Below are 12,653 nucleotides of genomic sequence, written 5' to 3'. Positions count from 1 at the left end.
CTAATTAGTTTTCAAGTGTATATGTGGTAGCTTGACATTGGTATCATCAACGTTCTTTGTCACAGCAAAAAAGGAATTAAGACACTTTGCTCTGTCAACATCTGAAAATGCTAACTAACAAACCATTCACATTAACGCTTCTTAGTGGAGCTATTGAGGTTGAAAACTTTCTTTGACAAAATGATGCACAAGTTTCCAATAATCTTTCATGCCATTCTCAATGTCACAAATAAAGTTTTCCTTGGTTCTTTTTTATGGTTATTTAGTTTATGTAGTTTTTTTGCATTTTCCCCAATGTCTTGGATCATGACAATTAATAGCTATTTTGTTTCATGTGATCAAGCTTCCTGCTTGGTCTGCATATTGTGCTATCATATCAAAATTCATGCCCCAGTCAAACAATTATTGTGTGTTATGGTATAACGTTAGAAAACTGAATAAGCAACAAAGTGTCAATGACATCAACACTGACACTAACTTGGTTGTCCAGTATATATCTGTTATAAATTTTTTAAATTCCATTTTATTATACTTCTAATGTATAACAGTGGGAAGATTCTTAATGCAACTGAGTAATTAAATATAAGACCTTAGTGATCACTAACATTTGTACCAACAGAGATAATTCCAGAAAGGTAAGCATATATGACTGAAGATGTAAAAATGGAATCTAACAGAGTTGTGGAGCTCTGTTACTCGGGTTGGTTCAGTTATTGTATTCTGCATGTCACTGAACATCGTCACCTCTCATAACTCCATGAACTCAACAGTGAGTAGGTAGGTCCTCAATTAAATCATCCATGATTATAATATTTTCACAGACACTGCTTTCCCACTCAATGATGATATTCACTGAGTCCAATAAATATGATGATATAGATGACAAACAGTAGATTACAAGTAACTGATATTTCATTCCTTTTACACATATTTCTATCCCTATCCCTTCAAGATTACACATAAACAAATTGGTACATGGTTTGAAAATCACATTTTTGTGATGTATATACCGTTTCCCACCCAATCCAAAAATATACTCGATCACATTTAAGTTTTCTTATGGTAACCATCTAATTTAAGCCCATTGTCAGTAATGCATGTAACAGATAACACAGACAAGATTAAGAGAATACTGAATGAGAATGGCTGAGACTGATAAAAAAAAAAAAAATAATAATAGGGCACTAAGTTTAGGCAGAACACAAGGTTACGGCAAAATCAGCAAAGTCAGAAAAAACAAATTTGTAGGCAGTCATTACTACATTTTTACAATGGACAGAATACTGGCTACATCAGGGATCGTCCTGGGCTTCGCCAATGTCGCAAATTGCGATTTTTTTTCCTTATTGGCGACAAAAATATCCCATCTGGCGATTTTTTTGGCGACAGACTTTTTGGTTATTTAATATGTACATACAATCATGGATTTGGACTGGATAAATTAAAAGGGAGAATGAAAGGAAGCCACAAACTTGACTAAGCAATGCACTGGAATCGATCTGTTACACAAACGATCCTTTGTTCGTATTGACAACCCCATCTTTACAGTGCATTGTTACATCATAATCTGCTTATGCTGACATCTGAGCGGAGTACTGTATGCTGTGTTACAGTCAATCATGTTACCGAACTATACCTACAACTGACCGACTTCTGAAGACGCCAATAGAACAGATACAATTAATTGAATGGCTAATCCTTCTGTTTTTTTTTTTGTTTTTTTTACATATACCTATACAGTAGTTTTGTTGAACCTTCATAGAAAACTGATAACCTTTTAAGTACCGACTACTGAGTATAAATACAAAGCAAATGGAAAAAATCTCAATCACAATTATATCTGTCGCCCGTACAGCATTTTACTCATTGATCTTTTCCTATTGCCACCAATCCGTGTTACGGCTGCAGAGACTTAAACTCCGCAACAAGAAACAGCTAAAAAAAACCAAACAGTTTTGCATAATTAATAATAATTATTTATTTCTCAAAATACAGGAGTGAAAGAATCCCTAAATTGGGTGTGAATTTATGCTTATATATACGGTCCAATATTGCCAGGTGTTGACTCATGTAAGTTTCATTCGTGGGAATGGAGATCCTATTTTGCTTGTCGAGAAAATGTATACAGCATTCAGTGATCATTCTTGGGATTTAGGAAGCAATTCACTACAAGCTTTGTGAAGCTAGCCATAAGGGGGGGGTGGGGGCTGCTGAGAGACTACTGGTGTCACCTGTCAGCACTGTAGACTGTGAACGTGGATTCAGTAAGATGAACCTCATAAAAACTGACATCAGAAATAAACTCTGCATCTCATCTCTCGAGAATTTAATAAGAATCAGCATGTACAGATGTGAAAAATTAGACTTTGAAACTGCATTCAACAAGTGGGCAGCCCTAAAATCGCGATGGATCTTCATGTAACACTTGGTAACATTTTGTTAATGCTTGTTGTAATTAGAGTATTAACTAACCCATCTTTTGTAATTTTCATTGCCTGTTACATTAATAGACTAAATTAACACTTGAAAAAATGTACACTACTTGTTCTTGCGACACTTTTTGAAAATTGGCAACAGAATATTGAGGTTGGCGATTTTTTTGGCGACAGCTTTTTAAAAGCCAGGACCATCCCTGCTACATACAACAATTAACTAATTATGGGAATGAATGCAAGTGTGTAAATGTGACTCAATCCAAATATATGTAATTTTAATAAGCATCCCATACCTCACCCTTCATTTGCTCTATGTCCTTTACCTCTTATTATGACAGGATTCAGTCTGCAAGACATGTCTTTGTTAAATATGCCTGACAGATTTTGTAAGACCTGTTTTTGTTAAGCATAACATTCATAATCAATTAAGTATTGCAACCTCATCCATCCCCAGAATATGGAAAATTGCAAAAGTAACTCCTATTCATAAATCTGGTTCTAAGGATGATTGCTGATAACTACTGGCCAATCTCAATACTAACAAACTTTTCAAAATTGATTGAAAAACATGTCCATGACTCATTCATTCATATGGTCCTCATGACAGACAACTTGGTGTTTTGGTAGATAATAACCTATCATGGACTGAACATATCAAACATATCAGTAAAAAAGTCAATTCAAGTTTACACTTCTCAGTAGGATAAGACACTTTCTCCCTGAAAGGATCAGAAAACTATTTTATAAGTTACATACAACCCGAATTAGACTAATGTAATACAATATGGGGTAATTCAGATGATAACAACATAACAAAGCTGACACATCTTCAATATTAATCCAGAAAGAAAGCAAGGAAAATTAAGCTGGTAAGTTAAAAATATTACCTATTAAAGACTGAATCCATTGAGAAAAGCCAAATTAATGTACAGGATATCCAATAATAGTGCTCCTGAATATTTACAATCACTATTCCAGTAAAGGTTACCTGGCAATACTCCCCACCTGCGATCCAGTAGTATTCTGGATGAGATTAGAAATGCCAACTCTATTTCCTTCTTCCAAACCCTATATATCCAGTGGCTTCAGAGATGCAGCTAAAATAAATTCCTTTGTATAATGGCCTCAAGCTAGATTAGTTCTTAGCTAATTGTGTTACCCTCTTTAAATAATGTCATTATTATGATTATTATTATTAACAACCCATCCTGGACACTGTCTGAAACTCCAATATGTTCTTTTGTGTGTCAGTTATTCTAGGCCCTTTTACAATCACTATTTGCTATGGCCAGTTCACCATAAATTGTCTGCAAAGTATTCCCATTCCCTATATTCTCTCATGATTTCCTCCACCACGATGTCGCCTGTACCATTTAGAATGGATATACAATCTATAAAATGTACAACTTGCTCATTAGAATCAGCTCTGGAAGTAAACATTACGCTTTTTGTGAATTGTAAAATCAGCTGTTTCATCAGCAAATGATCAAATGAGAAGACAGCAAAATCATTCTCAATAGTCTCCCGAATAGTCATTTGTAACATTTCCATTTTTAATCCTTCACATGCATAGACCTTGGACTGATCATGAACATGCTGTACGGAACTGTGTTGCAATGCAGTTCTCATTTTCCACAGAAATTTCCCAGAAAATTTCAACTTTATATGTGATTGTCTTTTTTGCACAGCAGTGTCCCTAAACCGAGGTAAATGATCAAGTTCAGTTTGTGATATCCAAATGTTGATAGCTGCAAGTTACTACTTCCGTGTAAAAGGATTTTGCTTTCCATCAGTCTTACACCACTCACAAATTACTTTTCAGAAGCCATCAGCTTCCACATTTTTCAACCATGGGAACTTTTCCCACTCCGGACTGCTGCAGTGGGCTAATGGTTAGAGCATCCACCTAAGATGTGGGAGGTCATGGGTTCGATCCCTGGCCGAGGCATACCAAAGACTTATAAAAATAGTACTAACACCTGCCTCACTTGGCGTGCAGCATTAAGAGACTGTGTTAGGACTGGTCAGCCTGGTGTCAGGATAATGTGACTGGGTGGGACTTCATGCTACATGTCTGCGGCATGATGCCCCAGTGCTCGACATCACTATAAACTGCCACACTGCAGACATCAGTGATATGACTGAATTTTTTTAAAAAGCTACATTAAAAATCCAAATCACACACTCCCACTCTGGTCTCCAAGCTCTTACTTCCTTAGTTCTGCCACCACTTTTTGCAGTTCAGTTCACTTGAATTAGGAAACAGTCTGTACAAGATGCACATTCCAAGTTCAAGTTCATTTTGTCTTCACTTGCACTCTCACAGACCTTTTTCCTTATTTTGACATTAGTATTCTTTACATGACAAGTCTGTTTCCAGAAAAATAAAAACTGCTTTTGCAGACGGATTTTTAAGAGTTAACATGCTTTTCTGCATTCTTTTAAAAAGATTTTACTGCTATTGTAAGTGCCCAAGTCAAAATCACATAAATTTTGTTGTTGTAGGGTTTAACGCCATTTTTCAGCACATGATAGGCTATACACGGCGGCCAGTATTAATGGTGGAGGAAGAACCCGGGAAAACCCCAGAATGAACCACTGACCTATGAGAAGCTACTGGCATACTTTCTCACATACCCACATTGGCTGAATCCGAGACTCGAACCCACACAGACGGAGGTGAGATGGCAGTGATCCCTAACGGAGAGTGCTTTAGACCACTCGGCCACTCAGGGCCCCCACATAAACTTAATGTAGCGGTTCTTATAATTAAGAAATATTGATCATTTGATAATATTGTCAGAATCAAACTCTTAGAAAATTTTTATTACTCTCAAGGTTACTTTCACAATTTATATAAGTGTTGACATGAATTTAATTTAAATAGTGTTACAACAAAAATGGGACTTCTTTTTTTGCCAAACAACCAGAGTGCTTACATACACACTCAGAACACGTTTCTTTTCTTTGAAGTCACATCAGAGTAGCCTACAGATGTGCAGTCCTTTTCACAAGGTAAGTACAGTAACAAGGTCTAAGTGTTAATTAGTCCCACTAATTTCAAGTCTGTTTACTTAAGTCTAGCCTTTCGCTATACAACAATTCATCCATGGCTGTCCAAAATATAAAATGGGGCATGACCTGAGGGAAAATGAAGCATGTCACAGGGACATGTTAAGGAAGAAATGGCACACACTTTTGAGAATGTACCAGTTTATTAGATTGTCTGTTTTCTTAAATCATATGGCAAATATATTCAGAAAAAATATACAAATCATTGAAACCAAAGCCTAGGTATTATTTTATTAAAGATTTAACTTTAAAATGCAAACTATGTAGGTCAGAAACGTATGGGACAATGCTATGTTGTGGAATTAGCGAGATGCGCTTTAGGTCTAAGTTTTTTTTACTTGACAGGTATTTGTGAAAATACACAAAAAAACCCAGCAAATCAGATACTATTTATTTGCCTAAAATTACTACAAGTACGTATACAAATAAATAATCCATAAATCTGTGATCCTGTCAATGGACTGTTGAAATAAAGCTATATTATATTGAGTGATTACATTATGAAAACCTCTCCATCTATAAATATATGCACTCACGTCTGTTGATTCTGTAGGAAAGAAGTGACTGCGACTTTTGATGGTGGTACTCCTATTTTTACCAACATGGGAATCCTGGACTCCTAGTTTTAAAATCCTATTGAGACCTCTGGGACTTGTGTCATTATTTAATGGTAGGTTATGTGATGCTTTGTATATAAACAGGTATAAACTAGCAAATTCTCCTTTGGAATATATAGTATGGGAACGTGTTAATTACTTGTTATATTTTAGCAAACGACATATATATATATATATATATATATATATATATATATATATATATATATAGTAATACCTCGAACATTCGCGAGGTTAGGTTCCAGAACCAGTCGTGGATCAGGAGGAATCGCGAATGTTTGGTACGAGTCACTAAAAATGCTAATAAATGCTTATTTCTAGGGTTTAAACCCTAAATATGACCCAAATCATGCTCCCAAAGCACTTTAATTTCATTTAAAAGTTAGCTTAATACATTACCCTTAAAAAGAGAAATAAATGGTTGACATAAAAATAGAGTACAGTATCGCCTAATGGTATTTGCCACACTAGCGCATTTACAGTATGGTACATGTATACTTATATTACCCCTATACTAATTCATTGGCTGCCGTTTTCTTTTGCACTCACAGTAAGGTAAAACCAAGTAACGAATGGGACTGTAAACTTAATGACTGACGTTTTCTTTGTCATTGTCAGGAAGGTAAACTAGGTAAACTTCATATGTCACAGAAGTCATATAACGAAGGTACAATTCAATAAAATAAAGAATACATGTACGTAGAGGGTACCAATGAAAATTTCGCGAATCCAGAAATGCGAATGCATGAGGTATTACTGTATATATATACCACCATGTCAGCTAATGTTGCATGTTTGGTAAAATTGCACAATGTCATTTTTTGTTCATGAGGCTGTATGCTGAGGCCAAAGCCTTATCAGTGTAATTGATGTAACTTAGGAGGTGTGTTTATTCCTGTTGTTGCTACATTTATTCTTATTTTCTTTCCGAGTGGGCAAGTCCGACTTGCCTTATTTTTATATTAATTTTTAAACATTTGTGTTATATGAAACAAATACATTTTGAAAAATGTTCCAAAAATTGTCTTTGTGTATTAAACCCATTTCTGCCACTATCCAGTATTCCATACTTTTCTTCCAATAGTAGAATAGGTATTGAAAAACAACGAAAGACAGAAATGTTTTGACATGCCATTCTCGCAGGTTTCTTTGCAGTTAGATCATTGTCGCTCATAATTCATGATAGTTACACTTAAACTAAACAGCTGTTTCTCCTGCTGGGTTGCGCAAATCTTACACATCCCAGAACTTAAGATAATAAGAAAAATGTAATTATTAATAGCCACAATATAATAATCAACTTAACCCTTTACCTCATTGAGTGGGACCCCAAGTGGCCGAGTGGTCTAAAGCGCTCACCGTTCCAGATCGCTGCCATCTCACCTCTGTCTGCGTGGGTTCGAGTCCAAGGCTCGGCTAGCATGGGTACGTGGGAAAGCCTGCCAGTAGCTTCTTGTGGGTTGGCGGTTCTTCCCTGGGTTTTCCAGGGTTCTTGATCCACCTGTTAGACTGGCCACCATGTATAGCCTATCTTGTGTTGAAAAATGGCGTTAAACCCTAGAACAACAACAAGAACCTCATAGATCATAGTTACAAAGTGCAGCACGCTATAAATAGAACACTGTTACCTATTCGACTCTATATGTATAGGCCTGCCTGTTAACTGTTAAGCAATGTAGTGTATGTTAGTTTAACAGCAATTTTAACCATTTTACATTTTTGGTACACATCTATTATGTGTGGAAAAATTTAAGAGTAACGTCCGATTGTTATAACTGAGTAATTATTTTTCATGGAACAATTTTTTATGTGCATTAAAATCTTGAGAGAACTCATTCACCGTCAAGTCAGTGAGACCGCGTGACCAACCGTAGCTGCCATTTCTCACACTCGAACTTTACAAGTTTTTTGTCCATGTCTACATCACCAAGTCATCTGAATTTAATAATTTATAAAAACTAATTGCTGCCTACATCAATATCAGAGCCTTTATCTAAGTTATTGACGCTTTCATAGCTGTGATTCTAATCATGAAAATTTCTTACGTACTGAATGAAATCCGCGACCTCTATTTTGGCGAGTGTAGATTGCGAACCAGTTAATTTAAATAGCAGATATCTTACACTGTAGGACTACTGCAATTATTGATGGTAAACAGAGCATAAACAATGACCACGTGATCTGACAAAATTGTCATTCGCAGAAATGTATGTAGTATTTAATAAGGGGTTTCCCCAAAGGTGGTGACATGAAAACTGGCTTAAAATGGCTGATGTTTACAGCAGACATCAAAAGGCGCTTCCATGCGAATGGAGTAGAGACGTCAAAAGGTGCTTCCATGCGAATGGAGTAGAGGTGTCCAAAAGTGCTTGCATGAGGTAAAGGGTTAAGAAATCAATATTAATATGTGTTTATTATTAATAGCTGAAACACTAAACTCGTGTATAAATTGCAATACACACTGTTAATTTGTTGCTTTAAGAACTGTCGCCAAAATGCGCAGCTTCTTTTTAGTTTGATGTTGCATCACTTACAGAAAAGTACATATTAATTTATTATATAGCTAATATTAAATGTCACAGATATGAATTATGCATTACACAACCAATATAAACTATGGTATATACGATATAACTTTAGTGCGTTCCGGCGTTTCGGTGTTTCTATGCACCCTATTAATAACATATCAATTTGTGGAAGAGTGTCGATATGGACTGACAAGTGTGTGAGATACTCCGAAAACTCTGACTACATCGGAACACGCTACACAAGGCTGTTATCTGGGGTGTAAGACGTAGCACTAAAACATAAATAGCATGTGATACGTCTTACACTGTAGGACTACTGCAATTATTGATGGTAATTTGTTCCAAGTACCTATTGTACGTGGGAAGAAGCTGAACTTGAAACAATGTATGTGTAATACAATTCTTCCAAATGGCGCCTACATAGCTGAAATAGCCTGTACCACACGCATGTACAGCACAGTAGACGTACGTGACCTGTCAAGTTAAGTCAAGTTTCGCATCGAGCGCGTCGGGCACTGTGTTGGTCTTGGTGCATTGTCTAAACACAACTCGAAAGAAAACTAAAATGTGTAACCTGAATAAGGACTTTAGCATATCCAATTGGATGAAATAAGGTGGTTACTCCAGCCCCAACACCATACACGTGCCAGCTATTCATGATTAAATCTTTCTTTCGTTTCGACCGGCCGGAATTGAAAACGGAAGAGGAAACCAAGGATGTCGAATTGTCTATATATAAAAAGGATCGAATTCAGAATTCGGACCCAGACTGGGGCTATTCGCAATCGCAAACACGGACTCGGGAAGAAGAAAAAAGTTGAATTAATAACTTCATCGCATTATACGGGGACAGGGACAGCTAAATGATAATGCTGTTTGAGGCATTAGAAAATAAAATAATTATTCCTGAGTTTATATTGGTTCATTTAATGCTAATATTATTTTACAAGAGTAAAAAAACGCTGAATAACTGCTGCTCAACCACAAATACGGCAAGAAAAACAGCAAGCAGTAGAGTGTATCGATCAAGCCCGTGCTGAGATTGGTGATATAAGGGATCTTGTTGAACCAGAACCAGAACCTGTAAAAAAGATAGATACTTGAGAAATTTACCGAAGAAATGTCTAGAAAACTTCAAGAGAATTATATCGCAATTGCTGCAACAAGACACCAAAAATTCGTCGCGAACTATTAGATCCAACGAACAACGATGTCACCCAAGAAAATCGACTCGTTCTGTGTTTCGAAATTACCATGATATAAATCAGATTAGTGGTGAGTACAAGAATAAATTTGAAGAAGTTGAAAAACAAGTCAAAGAAGCTAGAAAAGCGAAATTACTTGGAGATATATTATAACCTAAATGATCAGAGTTTGGAACGCCTCGTGTATAGGAAGAAGAAGCAACCGGAAGTGGCCTTGCCATTTGTAATCGACGTCGTAGGAAACAAAGTGGTAATGTGATCGCTGAATCGCCGATGATTCAATATAAATTTTGTCCCAATAACATAATCGCTGATATTGACAGACTAGAAATTCTGAGTAGTGGAAGATGAGCCAGTAACAATTCCCACGAAATCATCAATGAAGCAACTGCTTTTTGTCAGCGTTTATTTACCAGTGGTTTCATAAGACAGTAGCGTTTATCAGACGCTGATCGATGAAATTACCGACGATTACTACAATGAGTGATCAATTAGATCGGCGATAACAAAATAACATGATTATACATAATGCACAATGTGGACCTGAAAGCGTCAGGGTTATAAATTCCAGTTTATAGCGCGATCTACGGAGATGGATCTGGCGATATTGTTCAAGGCTTATTTAGAAGGATAACCCCCAAAGCTATTCCGGTTGCAAAACAATTAGGTATGAAAGCCATCGAAGTTGTTCGTGATATGGGTATTGGCACTGTTGGTAATGTTGCTGGTAAAGCAATCTCGGCGATCAAAGACCGACTCGCACGATCAGTAAGACGAAAACCAAAGCAGAATGTGAAGCATTCCAGTGCAAGCATTGCAGTTAAATTACCAAGCACCGAACTGATGCCACAAAGTGTCAGCAAAATAATAAATGAGCGATTGAAAGAATTAGCTGGAGTGCCGCTGTGGTGTTAAATTTTGACCCTCGTTGAATTTTGACCCTCCGGGTCTGCTTTTAACGTTGAAAGTTGACCCAGGGTCAGTTCTTAACGTTGAATTTTGATTTTCACAGTCGTTGAAAACTGATCGCAGCGTTGAATTTTGATCAGATTCCGGGTCATTTTTTAACGGATATTGTTTTAAGTTATGCATACATGGGTTTATGAGTCGTCAATAAGGAAATGCTTAGTATGTATAAAATCAGCAAAAGCAATGTAATGCAGTACGTGTAGTAATGAAATTATGAATATATTTATCTTCCATATTTGAAATGGATATAATGTAATTTTGTTTGTACTTCGCCTGCTGCGTTCCATCAAACAATCAATGACCCTCTTCAAGCCTTAACGAAACAAAATCAACCAGTGAAAAACGATAAAGCGTTTGAAAAACTAAAAACAGAATTTAATAAAATAACGCAATAACAGCGTAATTCGATCCTAATAAGGAAACGCAATTACTTGTACATGCAATTCCTGTCGGTCTAGACACATTATTAACTAATAATGGAAAGATTACTGCCTACGCCTGTAGAGCACTTTCAGATGTAGACCAACATTTGAAGAAAGACATCAGAGTAGTATAGTGGGACGATAGGGCGATAATGGGAATTAGCATTACAAACCACCCTGGGACGATATGGCGACAAGAGTTATAGCGACAATGGGAATTACCATTACAAGGTCCCTTGGGACGATATAGCTACAAGTACTATGAAGTACAACCTGGGCCTGTATAGCGTCAAGGGAAAATTTACATAGGAATATATCATGGGCCTGCCTAGCGTCAAGGGGAAATAAACATGGGAATATATCGTGGATTATAAACACTGATACCACATTTAAAAAATATTTTTTTTGGGGGGGAGGGTTAGGCATGAAAGTCATTTGGTTCTTCTGCTTTTTCTTCTACTTTCTCCATTTCTTTATCCATCTCCTAAATTTTCCCAATATTCCTTTCTTTTTGTGTTGCGACTCAGGAATCCAGTCTGGATGACCTATCGCTCTACATTTCTCCTGGACATTCATCCAGTTTTTGTTCATTCTCTCAGATGCTTCTTTTTTCTTTCTGTTCTCTTGTTCTTTCCTATCTTTTGCCCATGTGTCTTTAACGTTCTTGACTTCTTCTTCCAAGACCCTTTTCATAATTTCTTCTGCTTTATGGACTTGGTCCCGTCCCCTTTTGACAAAAGCCCACTCTGTAAAATTGAAGATATCATCCAAAAACACCTGACTTAGATAACAATTTCAAGCGACTGCTTCAATGTTCCGACTCTTACATATTCAGGCGAGATGAAACCTCTCAACTTCTTTACCTCTTCTTCTATTATCCCTTCAATGTTCTCCCTGGCTATTTTCAGATTGTTTGCAAAGTCCAAGCTGCCTGGGATGGTTGGTTAGTTGGATTATAGTGGTTTTCGTTCTTTCGAACATGTACCACTTGTTTATTCACGCACTGCGTGATTTTTAATTACTCTTGGGGGAAGGAAAATGAGGGTAATCCCCCAGGCTTTTATGTACTCACAGAGTACTTTTTAATTTAGCCACTCAGGTGTAGGACTAACTAGTCCTTAACAACCTGACTGAAAGGCTAATAAACATGAGTGGGAATAGTCACACCACACACTCATGTTTTTTAGTTGGATTGAAATGCCCCAGGTGTCAACCCAAGCATTATGTGACGCCCACTACGATTAGTCGGCAGCGATGACGTCACATTAGGACACCTGGTCTTGTGGCAGGTGGAAATCGTTCCACATACTGCCACGTGTACGTTGTCCGAGCGTGGTAAAGGAGGAAAGGTACTCGGAAAGCCAGCCATGGATGTCATGTAATCCCCAAAACGCCAGCCCGTACT

The 12,653-nt window shown here is 37.0% G+C and overlaps 1 protein-coding gene across 1 annotated transcript in view; it reads right to left on the bottom strand.

Annotated features, from left to right (window-relative positions):
• The window catches only part of LOC149786076 (mitochondrial carrier homolog 2-like), a 54,632-nt gene extending 45,270 nt beyond the window's left edge, over window positions 1-9,362 (bottom strand). The window contains exon 1 of the mRNA XM_089976371.1: window positions 9,227-9,362. Within this exon, the coding sequence (XP_089832497.1) occupies window positions 9,227-9,310 (84 nt within the window). The 5' untranslated portion in view covers window positions 9,311-9,362. The remainder of the gene's footprint in view (window positions 1-9,226) is intronic.
• Between the last annotated feature and the right edge of the window lie 3,291 nt (window positions 9,363-12,653).

This window comes from Sinohyriopsis cumingii, chromosome 12 (genome assembly GCF_028554795.1).
Source record: "Sinohyriopsis cumingii isolate HCF-2022 chromosome 12, ASM2855479v2, whole genome shotgun sequence".
In the NCBI taxonomy this organism is placed as follows: Eukaryota; Metazoa; Mollusca; class Bivalvia; order Unionida; family Unionidae; genus Sinohyriopsis; species Sinohyriopsis cumingii.
The sequence above is the reverse complement of the archived record's forward strand: the minus strand, read 5'-3'. Positions and strand labels throughout refer to the sequence as shown.